At 31.0% G+C, this 20,698-nt stretch overlaps 1 protein-coding gene across 3 annotated transcripts in view; it reads left to right on the forward strand.

Annotated features, from left to right (window-relative positions):
- LOC126881154 (uncharacterized) overlaps positions 1–20,698 on the forward strand; it is a 209,976-nt gene that overhangs the window by 87,183 nt on the left and 102,095 nt on the right. For all 3 annotated transcript variants that reach the window (XM_050645229.1, XM_050645230.1, XM_050645231.1), the window contains exons 12-13: positions 12,682–13,007; positions 17,424–17,761. In XM_050645229.1, the coding sequence (XP_050501186.1) occupies positions 12,682–13,007; positions 17,424–17,761 (664 nt within the window). The remainder of the gene's footprint in view (positions 1–12,681; positions 13,008–17,423; positions 17,762–20,698) is intronic.

Here is a 20,698-nt window from a genome sequence, read left to right on the forward strand (position 1 = left end):
TGGACAAGTGTGGACAACAGTTGGACAATCAAACATATCAGTTGTTACGACGTTTTTCTGACTTCGGGGTGTTGGGCCTTATTTCACGTTTTTTTTAGTATCTCGTAAACAAAAGGTGGACAAAAAAAAATTTTTGCTGGACAAGAGTGGCCATTCGACGGACAATCAAACGTGAAAAAAAATTTCCAAAAATTCTCATTTTTTGGCATTTTTACTAACAAACGATAATTATTGCTAATTTAAATAAATAAAAGGTGGACAATTAAAAAAAATGCCTGGACAAGTGTGGACAACAGTTGGACAATCAAACGTATCAGTTTTTACGACGTTTTTTTGGCTTCGGGGTATTGGGCCTTATTTCACGTTTTTTTAGTATCTCGTAAACAAAAGGTGGACAAAAAAAAATTTTGGCTGGACAAGAGTAGACATTTGATGGACAATTAAAAAATAAAAAAAAATGAAAAAATCGTATTTAGAGGTGCCAACTTCACACGGCTTACTTACGCACTTCACCTTCTAGACCATAATCATTCTCAAAATTGAACCATAATCATTTAGGCCAATCAAGTTAGGTTTTTTCTAGACATAACGGAAAAGACGAGGTTTGATAGTTGAAATATCTAGCATGAGATATTACAAAAAGACTACCATCTTGGGATTCATCAATTTTTTAGTGGAACATTTTTTAAATAAACAATCAAAACGTCAAACTTAGTTTTTTGCTCATAAAATAAAAACTTGTTTATTTAGAAATTTGACGTCCACAGATAACTTTTTCAGAAAAAAAAGATACATCGAATGAGATACGCTAAATGCAAATCGGTTAATAAACAAAAAAGTTATTGCAAAACGGAAGACAAAATCACTGTTTTTGAATATTGTTAATAACAATTTTATTGTTTATTAGAATATGTTTTAATATAACTAAAATTGAGGGCATTATGGTGTTTGAATGGTGTGCAAAAAATGGTCCAGATCTGTTAAATAGTTTTCGCAAAATTGAATTTGTTTATAAAAATTTTTGAAAAACGAGCTAATTTCTGAGGCTGGTCCAGTTAATATGGCTGAATGTATCTCAATAATCCGGGGCTCATTTCCTTCGTTAAGATGTATACTAACAAAGTGAAAAAAAAAGTAAAAAAAAATTACATATACGTACACAAAATTATTTGTTAATAAATAGCAGTTTTTAAGCTTATAAACAATTACAATATTTTCGTAGAAATTAGATCAAATTAAATGGCCATAAAAAATACGGAAAGCTGGTTAAAATACACAACTTGTAAAAAAAAATTTTAGGTCGTACGACCCTTGGGGTCTGAGATAGCCCCTTTTTTTGAAAAAATCACTGTTACGTTAATTAACAACACTAAGATCTGAAATTAACCAGTATTTTATAAGAAAAGTCAAAGTTTTTAACAAAGTTTTTAGCAAGAAAAAATGTTAAAAATTGTTTAAACAGTAGTGTTATAAACAAAAAGTATTTTGCGTTCCGACTAAAGTAAAAAATATCGGGCGTAGTCGACTGACTGAATAGTGGGCGCGCTTGGCGACCGGCAGCAACTCCTAAAATTACGTTATACCGACCACAAAAATCAACTTTAAAGTGAATAACACATTTTCGTCATTCCTTATGTTTTCGAGGTCTCCGAATCCGAATATGGAGCTTATTTTTTTCTAGACTTAGTGGAATATGTTCAAAAATCAAATTTTATGCCAAAATGCGATAAATCAATTTTGATGATTTTTCAAATTTAACTCACTGTATTTTTGGTCGCTGTAAATATTTCCTTTTGAAAATTTTACTGTGTTATCTTTGAAGCATTTAGATAAAAATGAGATTTGTCCAAAATGATTAAACACATTAAAAGAGAAGTTGTTAATTTTTAAACATTTTGTCGTCAGATTTCGTTAGTTTCATGCTTACAAAAAAAGTTGAGTGACAAACTTTTTAGTTTATAATTTTAACTAACACAGAAATAAAATATAATTCATGAAGAAGTTTTCCAAAAAAATTTAATTTAAAATATCCAATAGCAAAAATGTTATGTGACTTTATAGACGAGCGGCACACTGGCACACCCCAAAAAAGCTTATTTCTCGAGATACTGATACTAATTTTGGTAATAGGTACTTTATATTTTTGATGGTGCTGAAAACGAAAATTAGGGTTGTTTTGAATTTTACGTGGGGGAACATTATCAAAATCGCAACTTTACCCTAAAAATAAAAATCACGTTTTTGCGTTTAACTTGCTACAACTCAGTTCCATTGTAATATTTTTTTCTGAAATTTTTCTAGTATATATTTCTTACCATTCTGAAGACAATGGGACCTGTTTCAATATTTCTGTCTTGCTATAAAGAAAGTTATAAATGGTTTGAAGTAAAAGGTGCAGATTCTTGAATTGCAAAGTTTAATCGCAAAAGTTGAGTGACAAAATTTGAAATTTAGCTGTTCAATTAATTTTATGTTAAAATCTAGAGTACAGTGAACAAAATGTTTTATAGAAAAAAGGTGGTGTAACTTTTAATTTTAAGAAAAACGTGATTTATTTTGTTTTATTTTTAGGGTAAAATTTCGATTTTGACAATGTTTCCACATCTAAAATTCAAAATAAAACTCATTTTCGTTTTCAGCACCATCAAAAACATAAAGTAAGACCAAAATTAGCCATTCACCACAGTGTGGTTGATATCTCGAGAAATGAGCGTTTTTTTTGGGGAGTACCACTTGTCTATAAGGTCGCGTAACTTTTTTTCTGTTGCATATTTTGACTTAAAATTTTCCAGAAAACTTCTTCAGGACCTATGTTTTAATGCTGCGTTGATTAAAATTATCAACTAAACAGTTTGTCACCCAACTTTTATAAGTTAACAGAAATCTAATGAAAAAATTGTTTAAACAATTTTCCGGCCGCGGTAGCTCTTGGTACCTTTTGGATTTGTTATAAGGAACTTTTTTTTGAGTAAGTTTGTGCAAAAAATAAGAATCGGAATAATTTACCTAACGAGGTCGATGATACAGCCTGGACTACACACGGATTCAAAATAGAGAATAAAAAATGGCCTATACCTACCAATCGGGTTCTACTATACCAAGTTTACTATTTTTTTATCTATGGTACCACATAAAAATAATCATGTTTATCTTATTTTCATTGCAAAATTATCCAAAACAAAGCAGCTAATGGGATGTATAAACCTTTTTTAAGTGGCCTTTTTATTGTCATTTTTTAAATTTATTTATTTAAAATATAATTTTACTAAATAAATGTGCAAGATAATAATATTCATAAAATGCAAGTTTCTACCAAAATATATAAATATAATATTAAGCTTCAAATCCGGTATACTGTCAATGTTAAAAATGGGCTGCAATGGTCTAGCGTTAGCGAATGGTAGTCCGCGAATTTATTCTCATTCGGCTACGCCCATTATTGTTTTTACTTTAGTCGCAACGCAAAATAATTTTTGTTTATAACACTACCGTTTTAACAATTTTTAACATTTTTTCTTGCTAAAAACTTTGTTAAAAACTTTGACTTTTCTTATAAAATATTGGTTAATTTCAGATCTTAGTGTTGTTAATTAACGTAACAGTGATTTTTTCAAAAAAAGGGGCATTTTTTCAAAACAACCCTAATTTTCGTTTTCAGCACCATCAAAAATATAAAGTATTACAAGCTTTTTTTGGGGTGTGCTAGTGTGCCGCTCGTCTATAAAGTCACATAACATTATTCCTATTGCATATTTTAAATTAAATTTTTTTGGAAAACTTCTTCATGAATTATATTTTATTTCTGTGTTAGTTAAAATTATAAACTAAAAAGTTTGTCACTCAACTTTTTTTGTAAGCATGAAACTAACGAAATCTGACGACAAAATGTTTAAAAATTAACAACTTCTCTTTTAATGTGTTTAATCATTTTGGACAAATCTCATTGTTATCTAAATGCTTCAAAGATAGCACAGTAAAATTTTCAAAAGGAAATATTTACAGCGACCAAAAATACAGTGAGTTAAATTTGAAAAATCATCAAAATTGATTTATCGCATTTTGGCATAAAATTTGATTTTTGAACATGTTCCACTAATTCTAGAAAAAAATAAACTCCATATTCGGATTCGGAGACCTCGAAAACATAAGGAATGACGAAAATTTGTTATTCACTTTAAAGTTGATTTTTGTGGTCGGTATAACGTAATTTTAGGAGTTGCTGCCGGTCGCCCACCGCGCCCACTATTCAGTCAGTCGACTACGCCCGCTATTTTTTACTTTAGTCGGAACGCAAAATACTTCTGGTTTATAACACTACTGTTTAAACAATTTTTAACATTTTTTCTTGCTAAAAACTTTGTTAAGAACTTTGACTTTTCTTATAAAATATTGGTTAATTTCAGATCTTAGTGTTGCTAATTAACGTAACAGTGATTTTTTCAAAAAAAAGGGGCTATCTCAGACCCCAAGGGTCGTACGACCTAAAATTTTTTTTACTAGTTGTGTATTTTAACCATCTTTCCGTATTTTTTATTGCCATTTAATTTGATCTAATTTCTACGAAATTATTGTAATTGTTTATAAGCTTAAAATCTGCTATTTATTAACAAATAATTTTGTGTACGTATATGTAATTTTTTTTTACTTTTTTTTTCACTTTGTTAGCATACATCTTAACGAAGGAAATGAGCCCCGGATTATTGAGATACATTCAGCCATATTAACTGGACCAGCCTCAGAAATTAGCTCGTTTTTCAAAAAATTTTATAAACAAATTCAATTTTGCGAAAACTATTTAACAGATCTGGACCATTTTTTGCACACCATTCAAACACCATAATGCCCTCAATTTTAGTTATATTAAAACATATTCTAATAAACAATAAACTTGTTATTAACAATATTCAAAAACAGTGATTTTGTCATCCCTTTTGCAATAACTTTTTTGTTTATTAACCGATTTGCATTTAGCGTATCTCATTCGATGTATCTTTTAATTCTAAAAAAGTTACCTGTGAACGTCAAATCTCTAAATAAACAAGTTTTTAAGTTATGAGCACAAAACTAAGTTTGACGTTTTGATTGTTTATTTAAAAATTGTTCCACTAAAAAATTGATGAATCCCAAGATGGTAGCGCTTTTGTAATATCTCATACTACACATTTCAACTGTCAAACCTCGTCTTTTCAAATATGTCGAAAAACGGCTTATTTTTTACTAACTTGATTGGTCTAATTCTCATCTTCTTGAACAGTTTCAACAGAGCCATGCGATACATCTTTTCAATATGATGCAAGTCTTCCAAATGCCGCCCCTTAAGAGAATAAGCGCAAAATTTCGGCTATAATGCTTTTTAAATGCATTTATTTTTTTTTAATCCTGAGAAAACTACTAAGTATTTTTGAAAAATTTAAAAGCAGAATGGATAAAACTGGATCCCGCGTAAAAAAAAAGTTGATTAATAGCAAGCGGAAAACTTTTAATAGCTTAACGGTGTCTAGCCGGACAAACTTTGATGTATGGGAACACTGGAACAGGGGAAGTTTTAATTGTGGAACAGGTTAAAAATTTGGAACGTCAGACTACGAAAACGTCCCATGCATTTTGTCGGACCGAACTTACAATTGGTTTGTTACGATTTCATTAACCTCTCATCCAAAAATCAGACTGGTGGTTATCACCAATTGGGCATTTTAATAAGTTCGACATGTAGAACATGTCAGGTGACAGGAATTATGTTGGGGATAAATAGCAGTCTGATTGTTGCATGAGACTTTAATGAAACGGTAACAAATCAATTGGAAGTTCTATCCGACAAAATACATGGGGCGTTTTCGTAGTCTGACTTTCCAAATTTTGAACCTGTTCCACAATTAAAATTTCCCCTGTTCCAGTGTTCCCATACATCAAAGTTTGTCCGGCTAGACACCGTTAAGCTATTAAAAATTTTCAGCTTGCTATTAATAAACTTTTTTTGGTATGCGGAATCCAGGCCTAGAAAGATTACATTATTACCGAGGGCCGAAAGTCCTTGAAAACTTCTATAATGTTTATTTTAATAAGTAACAGGGGTGAAAAGAAAGAGAAAGCTTATACTCGGGCTAATTAGCAAAATTCATGGAAAACTTATTTACCAGCAATTTTATTGCTGAAATCGAATTATAAGATCCTATATATTAATAATATAGGTATGCAAAGTCCGCAGATAGTGTGCTACTTTTTTTATAAATAAAATGGCGCCGACAAATCGTATTTTTTTCAATTATTTCTCTATAACTCCGAAGATTTTAACTTTACAACAAAAACACCCAAACAAAAATTCACCGCAATTAAATTCTGCAAAGAGATAAGTTTTTCACGATTTGCTCCGACGAAAGTTTTCCTCGGAAAATGCGGGTTTTCCTAACAAAAACTCTAATTTTCAAATAAAGTTTTAGGTAAGTAATTATTAATCAATAATTAAATAACTTAGTGACATCAAAGCTTTCTTGGTATAGATTGTAATTCCAGAAGCCGGTGAAAATTAAACGAATATTTTAGCAACAATTCAATTGTTAATAAACAATTTACGATCGCAATAATAACCAAAATGATCATGATACATTGATCAAACTTATAAAGATTATAAAGATGAGATGCTTATTTAATATTTTATCGACAAAATATAAATTTTTATTTTTTTTGCATAATCTTTAAATTTTGAAAAAAAAATAGTTATAATACGCTGGTCTAATTAGTAAAGTACGAAGAAAGGTTATTTACCAGCAATTTTATTGCTGGAATCGAATTATAAGATCCTATATATTATTAATATAGGTATGCAAAGTCCGCAGATAGTGTGCTACTTTTTTTATAAACAAAATGGCGCCGACAAATCGTATTTTTTTCAATTATTGCTCTATAACTCCGAAGATTTTAACTTTACACCAAAAACACTCAAATAAAAATTCACCCCAATTTAATTCTACATAGAAGCATGTTTTTTCAGATTTGCTCCGACGAAAATTTTCCTCGGAAAATGTGGGTTTTCCCAACAAAATCTCGAATTTTCAAATAAATTTTTTGGGCCAATAATTATTTATCAATAACTATATAGCTTGGTGAAATAAAAGCTTTCTTGGTATAGATTATAAATTCAGAAGCCGATGAAAATGAAACGAATATTTTAGCAACAATTCAATTGTTAATTAAAAATTTACAGTCGCAATAACAACCAAAATAATCATGAGACATTGATCAAACTTAGAAAGATTATAAAGGTGTAATGCCTATTTAATATTTTGTCGACAAAATATAAATTTTTCATTTTTTTTTGCATAATCTTTAAATGTTTATAAAAAAATTGTTATAAAAAAAATTAACATTTCTCAGAAAATGTTTATTATATTCTAATTTTATAAAATACTTAAAATGCGTATTTCATAGGTCTTGAAAATGAATGCTTTAAAAAAATTTTCCAACCATTTGCAAAAAAGTTATGAAACAGCAAAATAAATATACGAAAGCTCCGTTGTTTATAAATTGTTTTAATTGTTTCAAAGCTTAAAAGTGAGTCTATGGTACAGTCTAATTACTCACAAAGAATGTCAAAAATTAGTGCAATGGTTATATTTTAATCAAAGATTAAAAATACTTTTTTTGTAATTTTTAGCGCAAAAGTAGGCCTGATACAGAGTCGGAGCTAAAATGTTCACTCGAAGCGACTGACACGCAGCATATTATATTATTTATAAAAGTGTACGTCTCGCGCGGTCGGTCGTCGCTCCGAGTGAAAATTTCAGCTACAGTGCTGTATTATTCTACTTTCGCGCGTGTAAATTACAAAAAAATATATTTATAATCTTTAATTAAAATATAACCATTAAATTGATAATCGATACTTTTTGTAGATAATTAGCTTGTACATTATACTCACTTCTACGCTTTGAAAGGATTAAAAAAATATATAAACACCGTAGTAATCGTATGTTTATTTTGCTGTTTCATAACTTTTTTGTAAATGGTTGCAAAATAGTTTTAAAGCATTCATTTTCAAGATATTTGAAATGCGCATTTTAGCTATTTTTTTTTAAATTACAATATAATAAAAACTTTCTGAGAAACGTTAATTTGTTTATAACTATTTTTTTTAAACATTTAAAGATTATGCAAAAAAATAAAAAATTTATATTTTGTCGACAAAATGTTAAAAAGGCATCTCATGTTTATAAGATTTCAAAGTTTGATCAGTGTATCATAATTATTTTGGTTATTATTGCGACCGTAAATTATTAATTAACAATTGAATTGTTGCTAAAATATTCGTTTAATTTGCATCAGCTTCTGGAACTATAATCTAAACCAAGAAGGCTTTTAAGTCACCAAATTATTTAAATATTGGTAGATAATTACTTATCTAAAAGTTTATTTGAAAATTAAAGATTTTGTTGGGAAAACCCGCATTTTCCGAGGAAAATTTTTATCGGAGCAGATCGGGAAAAACACATCTCTATGCAGAATTTAATCACGGTGAATTTTTATTTGGGGGTTTTTGTTGTAAAATTAAAATCTTCGGAGTTATAGAGCAATAATTGAAAAAAACACGATTTTCGGGCGCCATTTTGTTTATAAAAAAAGTAGCACACTATCGGAGGACTTTGCATACCTATATTATTAATATATAGGATCTTATAATTCGATTCCAGCAATAATATTGCTGGTAAATAACTTTTCCCAAAAATGGCCTATTCTCCGATAATCAGCCCAGACTATTAGTGTGATTTTTAATTTCAAATATCTCATTCAAAAGAAAATTTTTGTTTATTCTAAGAGACTTTCGGCCTCGGTAATAACATAATCTTTCAGTCTGCGTTTAAATTTTTCAAAAATATTTATTACTTTTCTCAGGATTCGAAAAAATGAATGCATTTAAAAAGTTAAATACTTTTTAATTTTGAAAAACTTCTCTCTACTAGCTAGCGAGACATGGAGTGTTGATAAAATTCAGTGATACCAATACATTTAGGTACATATAAAGAAATTAGGTTATTTTGGCACAAATGCTTCAAAACCTCTAAAGATTTCATGGAGTATGGTATCATTTGGGATATATCACGAAATTCTTCTAGAAGATCATTATTTAACTCTATCCGATTCTTTTTTTTGCTACTGAAAGTATTAAATGAAAATGCATACATCTTTCTAGCGTTTTATTATCTATTTCCCTCAATTTAAATCTATCGTATAAAAAATTTAAATTTTAAGAGTTTCTAGAAGCGAAAATCGATCAATCAAAGCATTAATGAAAATGTCTAAAATATAGATGAAAAAATTTATTCTAAATTTATCTTCCACTGTTAAGAGCTCATCCACAGACTTTACGTAATTAATTTATATTAAGATATCAACTTGTATCAATATTTTCTGCAATTCCATTTGCAATAATTTTCATTTGGTCATAGCCAAATTGTCTGTAACTTTTCATTTTTTGCTTAAGCCGGCCACTCACGGTACTGCGGTGTCGTAACGCAAGATCGTCGATGATATCGTGATATTAATTCGGCAGCACTGCAGCAGACCGGCCAGTCTCTCTGTGGTCAAATTGTACGATTTCGTTGGATGCACAAAATTTAACGAATTCGACAACATTTAACGACGCCGCAATATCGTGAGTAGTTGGCTTTAGACAAAACATTGCTGTGAAAACATAAATCCATAAATCGTATACCTCAATGTCGAAATAACAAAGAACTTTTTGAAAAAGATAAGCGTTGTATGTATATAATATTTATACTTTCGGCTAACACTTGGTCCTATACAGAGAGAGTCTGTAAAGTGGAATAAATTCAATATCTCAAATACTAATTGTTTTTTTGGAAAATGCTCAGACCCGTCGATTAGTATTTCAAATTGTCCTTTTTGACATTCAATAAAAATGTATACGGGGTGTCCCAATTTAGAGATATGACGTCATCGTCGATTTTCTTAAATGGCAACACTGTCATTTTGATAGCTAATTTGATAGGGTTTGTAAAGTTATACATAACTGCAAAATATCAAATTTTTATTCTCTACCATTTACAAGATAATAGAAAATAACAAAGTTATATCTGTAATTTGGAATATATTCAATAATTAAAATACTAACTGTTTTTTTGAAAAATGCTCAGACCCGTCGATTAGTATATCAAATTGTCATTTTTGACATATAATAATAATGTATACAGGGTGTCCCAATTTAGAGATATGACGTCATTGTTGATTTTCTTAAATGGCAACACTATCATTTTGATAGCTATTTTGATAACGTGTGTAAAGTTATACACATCTGAAAAATTTCAAAATTTTATTCCCTACCATTTACAAGATAATAAAAAATAACAAAGTTATGAAGAACAAGAAGTAATCAAATAATAATTGAGTTTATTTATTTCAATTAAGCAAATGCTCATAACGTTGCCCATTGACAATTTGACAATAATTGAGGGCAACATTATGAGTTTTTGCTTAATTTATTGAAATAATTAAATTCAATTATTAGTTGATTACTTCTTTTTCATAACTTTGTTATTTTTTATTATCATCTAAATGGTAGAGAATACAAATTTGAAATTTTGCAGTTGTGTATAACTTTACACACCCTATCAAAATAGCTATCAAAATGACAGTGTTGCCATTTAAGAAAATCAACGATGACGTCATATCTCTAAATTGGGACACCCTGTATACATTATTATTATATGTCAAAAAGGACAATTTGATATACTAATCGACGGGTCTGAGCATTTTTCAAAAAAACAGTTAGTATTTTAATTATTGAATATATTCCAAATTACAGATATAACTTTGTTATTTTCTATTATCTTGTAAATGGTAGAGAATAAAAATTTGATATTTTGCAGTTATGTATAACTTTACAAACCCTATCAAATTAGCTATCAAAATGACAGTGTTGCCATTTAAGAAAATCGACGATGACGTCATATCTCTAAATTGGGACACCCTGTATACATTATTATTGAATGTCAAAAAGGACAATTTGAAATACTAATCGACGGGTCTGAGCATTTTCCAAAAAAACAATTAGTATTTGAGATATTGAATTTATTCCACTTTACAGACTCTCTCTGTATATTATATTTTTGATTAATTATTGAATAGTTCAATTTGTATTTTGAGCTTACTGAATATGCCGTTCTTCTGATGCGATTGCCTCACCGCATCATAGCACGGCACGGCCCCGAGTTTCAAATACTTCACATTCAAACTAAACGTCTTAAGCTATGTTTATTACAATCTATGGAAATCATTAAATTGAAAAATACAGATATAAATCTGAATTACCAACTTGAGACAAACAACTCCTCACTCTTCAACCAATTCATTTAAAGACTTTAAAGTGCAAACACACAGTAAAATACATCACTTGAGAAGGACACTCTGCCGAAACAGCTTAAGTGAGTTTAACTTGTAATAATTTTTGTAGAAGTATTGAAAACAAAAGCTTTTCAGTGCTTTATTGTTAAATAAAATGAATTTCTATAAGTAACGGTCGAATACATCACATAGTCTAAGATCCGATATAAGGTCGATTTGCACCGATCTGTTTAATGGATAAAAATTATTGGATATGTAATTTAGCATGTTAACAATTACAAAAAACAAGGGTTGCCCGATCTAATCTTGTTCTAACTATAATTAATTTATGATTAAAAAATTACATTTTTTTATAAATAAAAAAAAATTCGACCCAAGCAGGTATTATTTCAGATGTTTTAGGTCATTCTAAGCAAAAAAGTTCTTTTGTAATTTTTCTCTAAAGTGGATCGTTTTCTAGTTATAAATAATTTAAAACTGAAGAAAGAACGAAAGATGACGATTTTCAAAGCTCAAAAACATAAGTATACAATATAATTTTTGAAATTACAAAGTACCTAAATTTAAGTTCAAACCTTATTCTACCAGTTCTTGATGAGTTCAGAAGTCTTTTGGACTTATTTCATTCTGAAACATTGTTTTTTAGTTGTTAATACCCGTCTCCCCATAAGAACCTTCCTCATTAACAATTAAAAAAATATGTTTTAGAATAAAACATGGCTAAAATTCTTATCGAGACCTGATAGTAAAAGGTTTGAACTTGAATTTGTGTACTTGATGATTACAAAAATGATATTTTTTACTTGTGTTTTTGAGATTTGAAAATTGTCATCTTACGTTTTTTTTCAGTTTTAAATTGTTTATAACACGAAAACGATTAAAATGATATTTTATACTTATGTTTTAGAGCCTTGAAAATCGTCATCGTTCGTTCTTTTTTCAGTTTTAAATTGTTTATAACTCGAAAACGATCAACTTTAGAGAAAAATTATAAAAGACCTTTTTTGTTTAGAATGACCTAAAAAATCTGAAATAATATCTGCCCGGGTCGAATTTTTTTTAAATTCATAAAAAAATGTCATTTTTTAATTATTAATTAATTATAGTTAGAACAAGACTAGATCGGGCAACCCTTGTTTTTTTGTAATGGTTAACATGCTAAATTACATATCCAATAATTTTTAACCATTAAACAGATCGGTGCAAATCGACCTTATATCGGATCCTCTACTAACATTTTTTTGTTTCTTTTATGAACAATAGGTAATTAGTAGTGTCATTAAAATTATACTTCCTTCTTTTATTTTTTTTGTTTTTGTTTTGTAGTAACAATAAATGTGCGGATCTTGAACAACCGCCTTGTGGGGGTTTAGAAATTCCATGCGGTGAAGTTGAAGCTGACGAAGATGTAAATACCGAATGTGAAACCTCTGAAGAACCTCCTTGCAAATATTTCGGAACTCCATGTTGCAAAGCTGAAGCTAAAGAAGATATTAACAACAAGTGTGAAGAGTCTGAAGAAGCGCCTTGCAAATATTTTGGAAGTCCATGTTGCGAAGTTAAAGCTAACGAAGAAACTATTATTTCAGACACAAAACAAGATTTACCCTTAGGAGAAAAAATCGACTTTGATGATAATCAAGGCATTAATGGTAAATACACATAGTTTCAAAGTATGGTCATTTACATAGTTAATTTTTTCGTGAACAGATTAACGCGTTCCGCTCATTTTTTTTTTATTTTAAAATTTTCTCTCATTTTTGTATCTAGGAATATCTTGTGGCTTTTGAATATGGAAAATTGGATACCTGGGTCATACCCTGAGATGGGAAAATACACAATCCCTCAACTAATCATCCAAGGAAAGATTGAGGGTAAGAGGGGATTAGGTCGCAAACAAATGCCTTGGCTGCGAAACATAATGAACTGGACAGGCATAAATAACACTGGCGAACTTTTGCATGCTGCAAAAGACAGACGTCTGCCACATGCACTTTAGTTCTATTCGCGGTGTGCAAGTACTTGGAAGGGAAACGAGAAACGACCGTGCGCGAGTCGAGGAGAAATATTGCAACTATCTTAAATAATTCATATTGTCAATTGAAATTGTCAAATTGACGTATATTTCATACCTGCTGTCATTGAAGCAGAAAAATTATATATTGCTCCACAATATTGATATGATATGCAATTATTATATAAAGGTAAATTTAATTAATTGTATTTTGCTTGCAGTACTGCATTTTAATAACTAATTTTATTTACTACATACAATTGTTTACGTTTGCATAACATAACCTGCATCTTATTTTTTCTTCTTATTATTTTTTTGGACTATGGCCTTGACAATTATCCAGCAACCAGGACTAATATAATTGGCCAATATAATTAAAAGTGCGAATAAAAGTACAGAGCGTAGAAATAGAGGTCGCTTTGCCGAACTTGCACGGTCCCAATATAGTCCAGGGCGCATCTGTTTTGAGATGGACGTTGAGAGGTGACTCAAATTTTTTTGCAGAAATTGCTTGAAAATAACTTAAATAATAATATTTGAGTTATCCTCCCACTCAAAATGGTCCGGAACAATGTTTAAATAATCAAAATGTCAAAATATGAAGGAAAAATTCGACTTTTTTTATTGGTTTTTTGATTATAACTTTAAAACTATTCATTTCTGAGAAAAGTTGTATTGACATAAAAGTTGCGTAATTAAATTTCCTATAATAAAGAATTGGTAAAAATTTAAAATATAGTCACCCTTGTTGCATAATAGCAATAATTGCGAAAAAAACCATACAAAAACAAGTATTCGCATTTTACGTTTTTCAACCATTTATACTACACTTAGGACCTTCATATTTTACACAGAAAAACATTATGATACTGTAAAACAACACTGTAAATTTCATTAAGACCGGTTTAATAGATTTTGCGAAATAAATTTTCTAATACAGCTTTCGCAAAAAAAATTAATTTTTTTAAAATGTTGCAGGACAGAAAATAAAACAGATAGCAAGTTGAAATTTTTTTTTTGTTTATAGAAGTGTACTGTACTTTTCATTTGCAATTTGCAAAATTAAAATCGAATTATTACCACGGCGTCAGAAAATTTTTTAAATAAACATTAATTTTTGGTGCTACGCGCAGAACAGCGGCGTTCGATTCACACAAGTTGATTTCCACCAAAATTTCTTCCAATCTTTATCTAATATATTATTTTCTTTCTCTATATTTTGTTGTATTTTAATATTTTAATTCCACAAAAATCAAACTAATTTGATTATTGTTTGTGAAATATTGTTTAAACAATTGCATATGTTTAAAAATAATAAACTTTTAGTCTCTAAGTTAAAATATATGAACAAAGAAAGCTTTTGCTAAAAAAGTGTTCTTTCAAAGGGTACAGTAGGTGTTTTTATTTTGCAATAAACAAATTTATTTATTTATATCAAAATGTAATAAAAATTAAAATGTATCAATCATTATCAAAGGTCATTGGAATGCCCAATCAGAGCAAACTCTCCGCTGTCCTGCGCGTAGCACCAATAATTAATGTTTTTTTAAAAAATTCCTGACGCCGTGGTAGTTAATCGATTTTAGTATTGCAAATTGCAAATGAAAGGTACAGTACACTTCTATAAGCAAAAAAAACTTCAACTTGCTATCTGCTTTATTTTTAGTCCTGTAACATTTTGAAAAAATGAATTTTTTTTTGCGAAAGCTGGATTGCAAAATTTATTTTGCAAAATCTATTGAACCGATTTTAACGAAATTTACAGTATTGTTTTAATGTATCGTAAAGTTTTTATAGGTGAAATATGAAGGTCCTAAGTGTAGCATAAGTGGTTGAAAAACGTAAAATGCGAATACTTGTTTTTGTATGTTTTTTTTCGCAATTATTGCTATTTTGCAACAAGGGTGACTATTTTTTAAATTTTTAACCAATTCTGTATTATAGGAAATTTAATTACGCAACTTTTATATCAGTACAACTTTTCTCGAAAATGAATACTTTTAAAGTTATAATCAAAAAACGAAGAAAAAAATCGAATTTTTCCTTAATTTTTTGACATTTTGATTATTTAAACCGATTATGTTCCGGTCCTTTTTGAGTGGGAGGATAACTCAAATATTATTATATGAGTTATTTTCAAGCAATTTCTGCAAAAAAATTTGAGTCACCTCTTAAGATCCAAATGTACTAATATTTTTACAGATGCGCCCTGGTCTAATAGAGTTTTTTCACTAAGTCAATACTTTTTGAGTTTTTTGTAAGTGAACATGTCATTTTTAAACAATAAAAATCACATTTTGAGACGGTTTTTCGCAAACAACTCAAAAAATAAGTATTTTATCTAAAAAATAATCTTAGTAAAAATATAGCTAATAAAAAATTGAAAAAAAATTGGTGTACAAATACGAAGTCTGTAGACCCAGGAGGAGCAGAGTTGTAGGTAATGAAAAGTAGGTTCCTATTCGTAAAATTCCAAATCGAATATTTCAACGTGAGATAACCTTAAAATGAAGCTCTCTTCAAGAAAAACTCATCACAATTTTTCAAAACTTTTTAAAAACTTAGTTTTTTTTAATGTCTAGCATCAATATTAAGTATGTAATGCTCAAAATAAAGTTGGTTCCTTTTTTTGGTAAAAAAATCGTAAAAATCACATCCCAAATGAAATTAATCGTTGCTGCTTCACAAGTTACTTGATTAATGTATGGTTTATATGATCTGTAAGTTTTGTCGGTTCACAGTACTCATTTTTGAAAAAAAAAATGGTTTTAAATTTAAAAATAATTATTTTGAAAAAAATTTTTTAATAACAAATATTATTGGTGGTACCAAAAATTACACCTAGTAAAAAATATAGGTTAGGTTCTACTATTGTGAATAATTTGGACTTATTTTCCTGAAGACAAAAATTGGTTAGATAAGATATGGCTGTTCAAAATTTGCCTACACTCATGATTAGTGACTCATTTAAGCTCATTTAACTACAGGCTTTTCAAAAATAACCACTTTGAACGAATCAATATTTTATATCTTATAAACAATATATAAGTAAAGTAATTTGTGAACCGGTAACGAATAATTTCATTTCGGATGCTAAACAGAGAATGGTTTTCACGACTGTTTTACCAGCCAAAAAAAAAAAAAGATTTATCTATCTATCTAATCAGCCCCAAACATCCATCTTTGGATATAGGCCTCCTTTTCCTTCTTCCATGTTGGGCAATTTGCATTCATTTTGACCCAGTATGTTTCTTCAGGTCATCTGACCATCGCATCTGTGGTCTTTCTGTGTCCCCTTTCGTTTGTGGATCCACGGTCTCCAATGTATAATCATGTTAGTCCATCTTTCATCCTTCTGCCGTAGGGTGTGTCCGACGAACTTCCATTTAAGCTTTGCTACTTGGGTTGAGACGTCTTTCACTTTTGTTTTGTTACGTACGGTAAAAAAGATACCAACATTATTTTGATCGTAACTTACTTACTTTTATAATACATTTACATAAAAACCTCTAGACTCTAGGAAGATAAAACGGTTAAATAAAATAGTACATTTTAAAAAAACCTTGGAAACGGTGGGGTTGATATCTTTTATTAAACGACGAGATTTTTTTTTTAAGAAAATAGTGTCTATAGTTATCTTTATTATCCTTACCACTACATATTGTCTATATTTAGAATTTAATTTCAGTTATTGAATTACATAAAAGTACATCCTGAAGAATGTATTGAGTATTGTATTGGGATTAGTTTTATGATCCACCGTATAAAACTTGCATTGATCAGTTTCCGATTTTCTGCAACTTTGTAGTTTACCTACTTATTCATGGATCGTGCTAATATAAAAAAATACAAGTGTTTGAGTCAGGCACCGACGGTTAGTCTTTACAAGTGTTGAAACAAGGGTTTCGGTAAGCAGGCAAAACGAGTAAGGTACCTTACAAAAGTGTTCCCTGTGTATAAATTTTGTTTTCAAATTTTTTAACGAATAGGTATTGTTCGTTTTTATTTATAAGTACATACACAAAAACTCAAATTTATTCGAATTTTTTTGCAGTTGATTTGAAAACGTGCGCCGATATCGAATCTCCGCCTTGTGAAGATGAGGGAATACCGTGTATAGAAAAAGAAGTAACTATTCCCATAGCAAACGATAATACCCAGGCAACTTTTTCTCCAGTAACTGAAAAAAGCCAATCTCCTTGTGCACGTTTCGGCTATCCTTGTAAGAAAAATAAGAATGACACTTCAGAGCACTTACCGGAAGATATAAATATAAGTCAGGAGAGTGGTCAGAAAGATGCATCGACGGAGGATACTGTTATTAAAATTGATAGAGATAGCGGGAGTGGAATTATATGCCCAATGACAGCTACACTTGAAGATATAGGAGAGGTTAGTGGTATCAAAATTACATGCAATGGTTTACTTTTATACTTTTTCGCGTCTTCCATCTCAGTGGCTAGTAATTTAGCGTTGTACTTCTTGGTTAATTAGCAAGAATAGAAATAGCTAGATCAGCATTTAGCAAGATGAAAATATTTCTCTGTAGTCGTGACATAAATCTTGATCTGAGAGTGCGTATGCTGCGGTGCTATATCTTCTCTACTTTATTATATGGAGTTGAGTCATGGACTATGAAGATGGGCAGCATTAAAAACATTGAAGCTTTTGAGATGTGGTGTTACCGTAGAATGCTACGTGTATCTTGGGTGGACCACGTGACGAATGCCGAAATTTTACGTCGGATCGGAAAAGGATGTGAAGTTGTACTTACTGTTAAAAGAAGAAAGCTTGAATACTTTGGCCATGTTATGAGAGGTGACAAATACTCGCTGCTGAGACTGATCATCCAGAGTAAAATCAGTGGTAAGAGAAGTACCGGTAGGCGCAGAATATCTTGGTTAAGAAATCTGAGGGAATGGTTCGGCTGCAGTTCCATCGACCTATTTAGGGCGGTCGCCAGTAAAATAACAATAGCTGTGATGATTTCCAACCTCCGATAGGAGACGGACTTTAAGAAGAAGAAGAAGAAGCTTCAAAGGTTAATATTGGTTTTAATGTTGTGAATATAGTTCAGTAAGTTGTCGTTCCATCGTTTTCGTGGTCTTCCTACTGATCGTCTTCCTATTGGAAACCGTCTCTCGCCGTCCTTACTACTCTATTTTGTTGGCTTTCGGCTTATGTGATCCATTCTACTCTTTTGTTTACTCAGTACGCAGTACTCAGTTATTAGTGTTCTCCACCTTGCATCTCCGTCGTATATGTGTAGTTCTAGCTCTGCCCTATTAGTGACTTACGATCGAATTTTCGAAGGGTTTTCTTCTCTGCTGTATCTAGCATTCTTTTTGTCTTCTCTGTGTCAGATCTTGTTTCTGATGCGTAGGTATGTCATTCTTTGTCGGAAATGTTTCGAGCCTCAGCGAGCAAGGTTATGATTGCCAATATGATTTCCAACATACGAAAGGGATAGGAACCAGAAAAAGAAGAAGAAGATGTCATTATTGGTCTGATGACTGTTTTGTAAATTCTGCCTTTCATTTCTAGTTCCGATATTTTTATTTCTCCACATTGTCTCATTCAGGCAACCTGCGGCTCTGTTTGCTCTATTCACTTGATGTTCCAATTCGGTTTCGAGCTTTCCGCAGCTAGATAGTGTGATGCCTAGACATTTAAACTTCATCAAATGTTCTATTACCCAGGCCTACAGTGTTTTTGGTGCCGAAGTGTTTAGAGCTGATTTTAGGTATATTTGGGGAGCTGATTCCGAATATGGCCTTAGTTTTGCGCTATCAGCTCTAGTTTTCAAGATAACGTAGGTCATGCCAGCTTTTATGCATTAAAATACGAATATGCTGATATGGATATACTAAATTACAATAAAAACCACACAACTAAAAAATACGTATATTTTAAGCCATTTCATCATCATCATCATCCAGCCCTTTGCGTCCACTGCTGGACATAGGCCTCCCCCATTTTTGTCCATTGTGCTCCATTTTAAGCGCATCCAATTTCTTGACATTTTCTTGAGATCGTCAGTCCAACGAGTAGGGGGTCTTTCTCTACTTCTTTTGTCTAATCTCGGCCTCCACTCAAGTAATTTCTTCGTCCACCTCCAATCACTGATTCGGGTGACGTGTCCGGCCCAATTCCATTTCAGGGTGGCAATTCGGGAAATCACATCGGTAACTCATGTTCTTAGTCTAAGTCTTAATTTTCATCTCGGTCACGAAGCGATATACTCAGCATTGACCTTTCCATTTTCCTCTGAGCTATTTGCAGCATTTTAGAAATTGTAGCTATCAATGTCAAAGTTTCGGCACCATAAGTCACAACAGGCAACATACATTGGTCACATGTTTTACGTTTTAAAGAAATTGGTATATCGCTTTTAAAGATGTCTTTGAGTTTTCCATAGGCTGCCCATGCTAGGTTTATTCTTGTTCGTAGTTCGCATGTTGGGTTGTCGCTTGTGCTCTTTATTTCGTGTCCAAAGTATATGTATTTTTCCACTAGCTCTACTTCGTTGTCTCCAATATTGATATTTCCGGTAATAGGTTTGTCACGAATTTTTTTTTAGAGATTTTTATTTTAAGACCTACACTGGCACACACTAACTGAAGTTCATGTAGCATTGCACATATCTCCTTGAGGTTGTCAGAGAACAAAACTATGTCGTCTGCGAATTAAGCCATTTAACTACAATAAAACCCTTTGTACAATGAAACAGATATACAATTAGTTTTTGAGAAAAAAACTAACAAAATAGAAAAAAACTTTACTTGACGTATCGAAAGCTTCGCTTGCGTGATTTCCTGGAATGAACATTTAAACAGTCTCTCTTCAAACCCCAGCAAAAATCTGCCATCATATGGGTGTCCCATCTTCCTTGGTAGCGGTCCTCAATGGTTTTTATCTCTTGGTAAAGTCTCTCACCTTGCTCCTCACTTGTGTCACCTAAGTTTTCAGCGAAACGGTCCAGGTGGCTGTGAAGATAGTTGACTTTGATGCTCATATTCCATCCAAGTGAGTGAAAGTTATTCAGCAAACGGTTTACCAGCTCAGCATAGTTCTTACTTTTGTGATTTCCCAGAAAATGTTTCATAATATTCACAAATGAAAGCCGAGCTTTTTCTCTACCTCATTCATTGACCCCACAAAAGCCGGATCCTCTGTAAGAAATCTGAGCTGTGGTCCATGAAAGATTCCAGCTTTAAGTTTTTCCATACTAATCTGGGGAAGCTTCCTTCCTATGTAGGCGAAGCATGGTCCATGGGCTATGAGCCATTATTAGGTGGAGGCTGAATGGGTTTACAAGTGATAAATGTA

Source organism: Diabrotica virgifera, chromosome 3 (assembly GCF_917563875.1).
Source record: "Diabrotica virgifera virgifera chromosome 3, PGI_DIABVI_V3a".
Classification (NCBI taxonomy): Eukaryota; Metazoa; Arthropoda; class Insecta; order Coleoptera; family Chrysomelidae; genus Diabrotica; species Diabrotica virgifera.